Source organism: Ipomoea triloba, chromosome 11, assembly GCF_003576645.1.
Source record: "Ipomoea triloba cultivar NCNSP0323 chromosome 11, ASM357664v1".
NCBI classification, from domain to species: Eukaryota; Viridiplantae; Streptophyta; class Magnoliopsida; order Solanales; family Convolvulaceae; genus Ipomoea; species Ipomoea triloba.
In genome coordinates this window covers 187,399-197,156 of record NC_044926.1, presented here as the reverse complement: position 1 = coordinate 197,156, position 9,758 = coordinate 187,399, and the positions used below count along the sequence as shown (strand labels likewise).

At 37.3% G+C, this 9,758-nt stretch overlaps 2 protein-coding genes across 2 annotated transcripts in view; both read left to right on the top strand.

Annotated features, from left to right (window-relative positions):
• Nucleotides 1-1,246: 1,246 nt before the first annotated feature.
• On the top strand, nucleotides 1,247-2,742 carry LOC116033962 (aquaporin PIP1-1-like). The gene is made up of 4 exons (XM_031276520.1): nucleotides 1,247-1,711; nucleotides 1,824-2,119; nucleotides 2,218-2,358; nucleotides 2,477-2,742. The coding sequence occupies exons 1-4, from the start codon at nucleotides 1,387-1,389 to the stop codon at nucleotides 2,570-2,572; spliced, it is 858 nt and encodes a 285-aa protein (XP_031132380.1). The 5' UTR covers nucleotides 1,247-1,386; the 3' UTR covers nucleotides 2,573-2,742.
• Nucleotides 2,743-4,569: 1,827 nt separating this feature from the next.
• LOC115997161 (ascorbate transporter, chloroplastic-like) overlaps nucleotides 4,570-9,758 on the top strand; it is a 5,794-nt gene continuing 605 nt past the window's right edge. The window contains exons 1-10 of the mRNA XM_031236667.1: nucleotides 4,570-4,761; nucleotides 6,260-6,822; nucleotides 7,048-7,155; nucleotides 7,793-7,948; nucleotides 8,039-8,254; nucleotides 8,495-8,704; nucleotides 8,976-9,113; nucleotides 9,235-9,336; nucleotides 9,424-9,489; nucleotides 9,743-9,758. The exon at nucleotides 9,743-9,758 is cut by the window's right edge and continues 69 nt beyond it. Of these exons, the coding sequence (XP_031092527.1) occupies nucleotides 4,707-4,761; nucleotides 6,260-6,822; nucleotides 7,048-7,155; nucleotides 7,793-7,948; nucleotides 8,039-8,254; nucleotides 8,495-8,704; nucleotides 8,976-9,113; nucleotides 9,235-9,336; nucleotides 9,424-9,489; nucleotides 9,743-9,758 (1,630 nt within the window). The 5' untranslated portion in view covers nucleotides 4,570-4,706. The remainder of the gene's footprint in view (nucleotides 4,762-6,259; nucleotides 6,823-7,047; nucleotides 7,156-7,792; nucleotides 7,949-8,038; nucleotides 8,255-8,494; nucleotides 8,705-8,975; nucleotides 9,114-9,234; nucleotides 9,337-9,423; nucleotides 9,490-9,742) is intronic.

Here is a 9,758-nt window from a genome sequence, read left to right as displayed (position 1 = left end):
TTTTTTTAGGAAGATATTATTTGGTAGATAAAGGATATCCAGATAAACAAGGATATTTGGTACCGTATCCAAGAATAAGGTATCATCAATCTCAATTTGAACAAGAGCCGCCAACTAATGCTCAAGAAGCATTCAATCGTGCACATTCTTCTCTTCGAAGTTGTATTGAGAGGTCGTTTGGAGTATTGAAGAAGAGATGGAAGATACTTGCTAAAATGCCACAGTTTAGTGTGGAGACCCAAATTGATGTTATTATGGCCACATTTGCCTTACATAATTATATTCGGAAGAATTCACAAGATGACATGATGTTTAATGTGTTTGAGCAGCATCCAGATTACATACCGCCCGATGAACTTCAAGATTCAAGTAGTAATACCTCCACCAACGAAAGTTTAAGTCAGACCTCTACTGAGATGAAGGAGATTCGCAACAATATTGCTACTTTATTATGGGATGCTAGATCATGATTTGCTAATAGTTTTATTTTCAAACGTTAAATTTTAATATGTAAACAAACAAATTTAAATTTTATGAAGATGCCTTTTTTAGTCTTTTTACATTTATCAGCTTATCAAAAAGCTAATTTTACCAAACACTTTTAAGTATAACAGCTAGCTTAACAGCTCACCTGTTTCAGCTCCTAACTTATAGCTTTTCAGCTTTCAGCTCCTTTTCAGCTTTCAGCTACCTTTTCAGCTAGGTTTGCCAAACATAGCCTAGTCAAGAGCACAATCCATGATGAGTCATCAACATTACTGAAAAAAGAAAAAAGGAAAACCTGATCGCGAAAGGAATAGGGTACATCCCAATCCCATGATGATGACGCCACATCCTCCTGTCTCCTTCATTTCTTTTCTTTCCAGAAAATTCTCTTTACCTCTAACCTACTCCCTCTCAATTACCTAACAACAATAACTGCCAAAATACTTGCTTAACATTTCAACTTCATTGCTCTTGCTTTTATTACCTTCCATTTTCTATTTTACTCCACTTCTCTTTCCTTCTTGTCTTGTTTTGTCTTCTACCATAATTTACACACAACAAAATTTTTAAAACATTTACAAAATAGCTTATACCTATTTAATGAGGCTTTATTAGTTGTTAAAAAAGAAATTGAGCAACCGAGTATAATTACGTTCTTTTCAAGACTCAATTCGATTATTAGTTTTGAGATAAGAGTTGTCATGTAGGGGGTTAAATTGTTTACATCAGAAAAAACAAGCTAAGGGGGTAAAGGGTAATTTCGAAAGCTTGGTTGAGCCAGCCATGCCATGGTTTCTCTGTATAAAGGAATCACCTTGGCATCACTTCACCACAACTAAACAAAGCTAATTAGGTGTAACGAGTGTAGTTTACAGATCAGAGATCGAATTGAAAGAGAGAATGGAAGGGAAAGAAGAGGATGTGAAGGTGGGAGCAAACAAGTTCTCTGAGAGGATGCCACTGGGAACCTCAGCACAGGGAAAGGACTACAAGGAGGCACCACCGGCACCATTGTTTGAGGCTGGGGAGCTGCACTCATGGTCTTTCTGGAGGGCTGGCATTGCAGAGTTCATGGCCACTTTCTTGTTCCTCTACATCACTGTCTTGACTGTCATGGGCTACTCTAGGTCTAAAAGCAAGTGCAACACTGTTGGTGTTCAGGGCATTGCTTGGGCTTTTGGGGGTATGATCTTTGCACTGGTTTATTGCACTGCAGGCATCTCAGGTATCTCTCTCTCTCAATGTTAAATTAAAGATTGGCAATACAATTAAGCAGATAGTTTGTGATAGATTTAATTAGTTGGATCTGATGTGCAACTTTGGATGAATGATATCAGGTGGACACATAAACCCTGCAGTAACATTTGGTCTGTTTCTGGCAAGGAAATTGTCCCTAACAAGGGCAATTTACTATGTTGTGATGCAATGCCTAGGAGCCATCTGTGGTGCAGGGGTTGTGAAGGGGTTCCAGCCATCGCTGTATGCGAGTAATGGGGGAGGGGCCAACGTGGTGGCTCATGGCTACACCAAGGGTGATGGCCTTGGTGCCGAGATCGTTGGAACCTTCATCCTTGTCTATGTCGTATTCTCTGCAACTGATGCCAAGAGAAATGCCCGAGACTCCCATGTCCCTGTAAGTGTACTAGCTATCGTCTAAATCTGTAAATTAATTCCATCAAGCTAATAAATTAAGGTTGCATTTACTGTACTGTACTTAATTTAATGGCGCAGATATTGGCTCCTCTCCCAATTGGGTTTGCGGTTTTCTTGGTTCACTTGGCCACCATCCCCATCACAGGAACTGGCATCAATCCTGCACGTAGCCTTGGCGCTGCCATTATCTACAACAAAGATCACGCTTGGGATGACCAGGTGATCTGATGAGTAACATTTCTTTAATTTGTTTTCCCATGATTTTATGCATATATGGCTGAGGATCGGATCACATTTAATTTCTTGCTCTCATCTCTTAGCTTGGTTGTTTTGACAGTGGATATTCTGGGTCGGACCATTCATTGGAGCTGCACTGGCCGCCCTGTACCATCAAGTTGTCATCAGAGCCATCCCATTCAAGAGTGGAAACTAACTGATCCAACAACCATCTTCCTTAGCTTGAATTGCTTGCACTCTACTACTTTTCATTCTATCCATACTTTCTGTACTGTCTAATTTTAATTTATCCTTGTGGTTTGATATTATATTGGTTATCAATGAATGGAATGGAAGCTAGGAAGATGTTGATTGCATGTGTATAAATTAAAGCTACTCTCTAAACTCTAAACTACTGGGCTGCTAAACAACTCAACTTGATTGCTTTTATATTGGGCACATCAACTTAGTACATACTTTGGTACTAAGGTTATGTAATTCGGAGATTTGAGTCAAAAAGACTTTAGATCCTTTAAAGATTGATTTAACTCATGAAAATTAATAAAAACTTGTGAATATAAGTACACTGATTAATTTCTTTATACACATACTTAAAAGAATATAATTTTAATACTTACTCAGAAACTAGTAAACAAGTATAATTAATTATTCATTCACTTTATATAATTCCCAGTTACACAAATACTTTGAATTGTTAATAAAAAATCACTCTCCACTTCCATTTTCCGGCAAGAGTCCCATCCGGGGTCGTGATGGATAACCCATGGTTGGATTTGTTTATTAAATAAAGATAAAGATTAGAAGTAACGCTTCCCAGCTCGGAGGGGCATTACTGGAATACTATTAGTCGTTATATCGTGAGCCGTGGTCATTGATACTACAGTTCATCTTAAAAGATACTGCATTACATTTATTTTTATATTATCGAATGAAACTGTAGTTATATCGAAATGTAACTGTAGTTGTGTTGAAATGTAACTGCAGTGTATATGAACTGATACTGAATAACAGTTTCACATTTGTGTTTGATATTGTCGAATGAAGCTGTAGTTATATCGTAATGTAACTGTAGTTGTGTTGAATGTAACTGCAGTGTATATGAACTGATACTGAATAACAGTTTCACATTTGTGTTTGATATTGTCGAATGAAGCTGTAGTTATATCGTAATGTAACTGTAGTTGTGTTGAATGTAACTGCAGTGTATATGAACTGATACTGAATAACAGTTTCACATTTGTGTTTGATATTGTCGAATGAAGCTGTAGTTATATCGTAATGTAACTGTAGTTGTGTTGAATGTAACTGCAGTGTATATGAACTGATACTGAATAACAGTTTCACATTTGTGTTTGATATTGTCGAATGAAGCTGTAGTTATATCGTAATGTAACTGTAGTTGTGTTGAATGTAACTGCAGTGTATATGAACTGATACTGAATAACAGTTTCACATTTGTGTTTGATATTGTCGAATGAAGCTGTAGTTATATCGTAATGTAACTGTAGTTGTGTTGAATGTAACTGCAGTGTATATGAACTGATACTGAATAACAGTTTCACATTTGTGTTTGATATTGTCGAATGAAGCTGTAGTTATATCGTAATGTAACTGTAGTTGTGTTGAATGTAACTGCAGTGTATATGAACTGATACTGAATAACAGTTTCACATTTGTGTTTGATATTGTCGAATGAAGCTGTAGTTATATCGAAATGTAACTGTAGTTGTGTTGAAATGTAACTGCAGTGTATATGAACTGATACTGAATAACAGTTTCACATTTGTGTTTTATATTGTCGAATGAAGCTGTAGTTATATCGAAATGTAACTGTAGTTGTGTTGAAATGTAACTGCAGTGTATATGAACTGATACTGAATAACAGTTTTATATATGTGTTTTTATATTATTGAATGAAACTGTAGTTATATCGAAATGTAACTACAGTTGTGTTGAAATGTAACTCAGTGTATATAAACTGAAAGTGAATAACGCGGAACGGAAGTCATTTCATCTGTCTGGTTCCATTGTGGACCGCGGTCCACAATATAATTTGCTGAATACTATCGGAGGGAGGGACTAGGGAGGGAGGATTAAGTGCCGCGTGTCCCATTCTCGTCCCTTTATTGCCAATGATATTTTTTGGTCTCCCGCTTTTTTGATAATTAATAATCAGAAAAAATATTATATTTTCTTGAATTAGAAGACGAGCAGGAGCGGTTACTCTCTGCCATCTCTGGTTATCTTCTTCGAATCTTCAAGAAACTGAGAATGGTGTAGTTCGCTTCAAGAAGTTCGCTGCTCCGTATCGCTTGGAGTTTCCGGCGACAATGGCGATCGGCGCTGCTGTTTCCAATAGGCATTTTGGATCCTTCAGCGTCTCAGGTACTGTTTCTATTTTGTCTTTCATTTACGTTTGCCTATATGTGTTATCGCATGTATTTGAAGGAGATTTCAGTATAGTGACTATTGAGTGGAAATATTATTGGAGTTTTGTATTCGAGTGCATGCACCGATTTTATCAAATGATATTTGATGAGTAAATCTGGTTTTTGTGACGGAAATATTCAACTGCTGTTCTCATATTTGCTGAGTAGCGGTGTCGAACTGTTGCACCTTCGGCACTTGAATTAACTTACTGTATTTGAGTGCGTGCACCGATTTTATCGAACGTTATTTGATGAGTAATTCTGGTTTTTGTGAGTGCAAGCACCGATTTTATCGAATGATATTTGATGAGTAAATCTGGTTTTTGTGAGTGCATGCACCGATTTTATCGAATGATATTTGATGAGTAAATCTGGTTTTTGTAACGGAAATATTGAAGTGATGTTCTTATCTTTGCTTCGTTGCTGAGTAGCGGTGTCGAACTGTTGCATCTTCGGCACTTGAATTAACTTACTGAATAGGAAACTGTTTTTAGATTTTGAAACTTGAGTGGATGTATTAATGTTGAACTTGAGGCCTAGTAATTTCCCATGGAATTGGCACTTGAATTAACTTACTGAATAGGAAACTATTGTTAGATTTTGAAACCTTAGTGGATGTATTAATGTTGAAGGATGTTGGTAGTTTTGGCCTAGTAATTTCCCATGGAATTGGCACTTGAATTAACTTACTGAATAGGAAACTATTGTTAGGTTTTGAAACTTGAGTGGATGTATTGATGTTGAAGGATGCTGGTAATTTTGGCTAGTAATTTCCCATTGAATCGGCACTTGAATAGTTTAGATTTGAAACTTGAGTGGACGTACTAATGTTGAAGGATGCTAGTAATTTTGGCATAATAATTTCCCATTGAATCTGCACTTGTATAGTTGTATTAACTTATTGAATAGGAAACTATTTTTAGATTTTGAAACTTGAGTGGATGTATTAATGTTAAAGGACACTGGTAATTTTGGCCTAGTAATTTCCCAATGAATTGGCACTTGAACTTACTTACTGAATGGGAAACTATTGTTGGGTTTCGAAATTTGAGTGGATGTATTAATTTTGAAGAATGCTGGTAAATTTGGGCTAATAATTTCCCAGCTGATTGAATATGGATTTGCTGCCAAACTTAGGATAATTTTCTTCCTATCAACAGCCACTTGGAGGCCTATATATTGAATCAATTCATATGGAGCCTAGACCATGAGGAGAAGACTTTAATTTATTTGAATTCAATCATGACAGAGCAAGATTTCCAATCTGACCAATCTTTTTAAATCATTTCCTTTGTGCCAACATCTGCTAAATTTTGTAATGCCCTTCAGAAAGTCCCAAGAATTGTGACCTTTTTTAGCATCTTTTCGCTATTTGATACATTCAGGAGATATAGTAGTTTAGAATCCATTTTTATTACATTTGCATACATTGACAGTACAATATTCTTTTCCAGGTAGAGTATGTCAAGGAAAAAAGCCTTCAACAGTTTATCTTGGACTGCAATGTGGCTTTGCTGCTCCACAGTACATAGAAAGGACCATATTATACAATAAGCTGTATCTATCGAGAATAGGCTGCTCAAGCCCTCGTCTTCATTCTATTGGTTTTCTGAATGGTAAACCATTCAGGTCAAATCCATCACTTAGGGTTGAAGCCAATGAATGTAACAAATTCAGTAAAGAGTGTCACACCATCAATTCTAGACGACAATTTAGAAGATGCAAAAATCATCTTTCCTTTGGCAGACGGATACAGCCAAGAATGTTGGATTATCCTAGTATTATTGATGGTCAAAGCCGGAAAAGAAAGCATGCAACTGTAAATAGGACCAAGGTTGACTATAGATCTGAGGACTATGAGATAACAGGGGAGTTAGACTCTCTTGTCTTACCAGAAGGTGAGGCTGCTGTGGTGGAAGGAACTGAACAAGACAAACCTTGGTGGCAGGGGTTCCCAAGACGATGGGTGATAGTACTGCTCTGCTTTGCTTCCTTTTTGCTATGCAACATGGACCGTGTGAGTGCTTCTCTTTGTGTTTCTGTCTTTCTGATATGGCTTTTATTTCCTGTTGAATGTCATTCTACCCAAATGACTTGAGGAATCTCCTTAAACTTTGAGATTACCTTTACAGTTTTCCCCCTTGAAGTTTTAAAATATTTCTTAAATTGGTCCGATGTTAGATGGAAAATTATGAAGAAGTGACCATTTATTATGGTGCTAACTCATCTGAATTTATTATAGGTGAACATGAGCATTGCAATTCTTCCTATGTCCAAGCAATTCAATTGGAATAGTGCCACTGTTGGCCTTATTCAGTCTTCTTTCTTCTGGGGCTATCTTCTCACTCAGGTTTTGTATAATTTTTCAATCAATAGGAATTTTATTAGTATGAATGGATACAACTTTGATTAGGGGTGAGCCACGGACCGATCGGGTCGGTTCGGGTGGCCGGATGCATAATGATCCTGAAACTCTGACAGTCATATTATAAAAACATTTCAACAACTTGACCAAACAGAATCCCAATCAATAAAATCAGGATGTGCAAGGAACAGATGCGGGTCGGGCGGGTTATTTCGGATGGGTCGGTTTTGCTCACTCCTAACTTTGATTCCTAACATCAGAGCTTCCTGAAAACTAGTTGCATGGCTGGATATGTACATGACTTGTGATGTATTATTCAAGCTTCAACTGGTATTCAAGTGCAGTGCTGAACTGCTGACTTTGTATTGCTCTGCAGATTGACAATGCTGTGAAATGTTGACATTATATAATGATTTTAATTCTTGAAATGTTAATTCATCATCAGTCGGGTTTGTTATTCCTGACTGTTATGCTTCATTACATGCATTCCTCCTGATTGCAATCTCAGTTTTGTCAGACTCAAAGCTTTATTCTCTCTCCCATGAAATTATATTCATTTATTTAACATCTAGAATTGTGATTAGCATTCCTATTCATTTAGTTATCCATCTATGTTTTACAGATTGTTGGTGGAATTTGGGCAGATAAACTTGGTGGGAAAATAGTTCTGGGCTTTGGAGTAGTCTGGTGGTCGCTTGCAACTGTTTTAACGCCCATTGCAGCTAATATTGGGCTTCCTTTCTTACTTATCATGCGTGCTTTTATGGGTATTGGCGAGGTGAGCCTTGGAACCAAATGATATCCTAAAACTGTTCTGAAACCTAATTATACAGTTTCTTGTTTCTAATATGGTGTATTCTCCTATTAGGGTGTTGCTATGCCTGCTATGAATAATCTACTATCCAAATGGATTCCTGTCTCTGAGAGAAGCAGATCACTTGCATTAGTATATAGTGGCATGTATCTTGGATCTGTAACAGGCTTAGCTGTATCTCCTATTCTGATTAACAAGTTTGGGTGGCCATCTGTGTTCTATTCTTTTGGTTCTCTTGGGAGCATCTGGTTTGCATTATGGTGGAGCAAAGTAAGGTTTCTCTTGTTCTTCTAGTTTTTTACTATTTCCTATTTCATTCTGTATGCAGTATTCAGCATTTAGTAATCTTTGCATGGTTGATCATACATTTAAGAGGTTGAGCCCAATGGTTGCCTGATTATTTGTGGTTTAATTAATCTTCTGCCATTGGGGCAGTCGGGCAGTACATATGCCCATCTTATAGATTATAGAAGTGAGCTCTAGAGATTCTCAATGTTTTGCTTCCCCCAGGCACACAGCTCTCCTAATGAGGATCCAATGCTTACTGCAGCAGAAAAGAGGCTGATCATGGCTGGCAGCACCTCAAAAGAGCCAGTCTCTACTATTCCATGGAAACTTATCTTGTCAAAGGCACCTGTCTGGGCCCTCATTATCTCCCATTTCTGCCATAACTGGGGAACATTTATACTTTTGACATGGATGCCCACGTACTATAACCAGGTATAATCTGCCATTCTACAGCATCAAGAATATAGGGCTTCCCCTTTTAGTATTTCTTTCCCATTGCAATGCCCATAACAGTGAGAAATCAAGAAGTTCACGACCATAATTTATTGTAGTTAAAACTTGTATTTTAATCAAGCATCATGCATTTCTCTTTTTCTCTACAGAGATTGGTGAAACTTACATGCCAGTTTTTTCATATAAATATTTGGGACAATGGCTTTTTTAGAAGAATCTAACTTGTTTTCTCTTTCACTGGTTTATTTAGGTGCTAAAGTTCAACCTCACTGAATCTGGACTATTCTGTGTATTGCCATGGCTGACCATGGCTATCTTTGCAAATATAGGCGGTTGGATTGCAGATACACTTGTGAGCAAAGGACTATCTATAACATCAGTCCGCAAGGCAAGGAAGGATTTACTTTTTCTTCTCTTTAGGACAACTGTGTATATATATTGAAGTTGGAGGTGGCGGGAAACATATAATTCTATTACAAGAGGAAGCCTAACTGAAGTTAATTTTGCAGATTATGCAATCAATTGGATTTCTTGGTCCTGCATTCTTTCTCACTCAACTAAGCAAAGTCAATACTCCAGCTTTAGCAGTGATGTGCATGGCATGCAGTCAGGTCTTTGCTGGCTCAGTAACAAGTTTGCCTAACTAGTTTCATGTACATCTAGCAACAAGTAGGATAAATTATACTCTTCACTTGCAGGGATCGGATGCATTCTCTCAGTCTGGCCTCTACTCTAATCACCAAGATATTGGGCCACGTTATGCTGTAAGTTATTCCTTTGCATGTAGACAAATATAAACTTGTAGGCAACCATTGATTGATGCTCTTTTCTCCTTTCTTTTCTACTTTTCTCCCTTGTTTATAGGCAAATTGAGCAGTGGCTTTTATGTAGGCTGCAAATTTGCATCTGGATATTATTTCAGTCCTATAACCATGTGTTGTTTTTATTTACCTGACTGAAGTTAAAATAGGTTGCTAAATTTTTTATGACAGAATTATTTTACATTGCATACTGCAGGGAGTGCTGTTGGGAC

Coding starts and splice junctions, on each gene's coding strand:
- LOC116033962 (XM_031276520.1), top strand. CDS start 1,387: ATGGAAGGGAAAGAAGAGGATGTGAAGGTGGGAGCAAACAAGTTCTCT. Junction 2,120..2,217: donor CCCGAGACTCCCATGTCCCT/GTAAGTGTACTA, acceptor TTAATGGCGCAG/ATATTGGCTCCTCTCCCAAT. Junction 2,359..2,476: donor ATCACGCTTGGGATGACCAG/GTGATCTGATGA, acceptor TTGTTTTGACAG/TGGATATTCTGGGTCGGACC.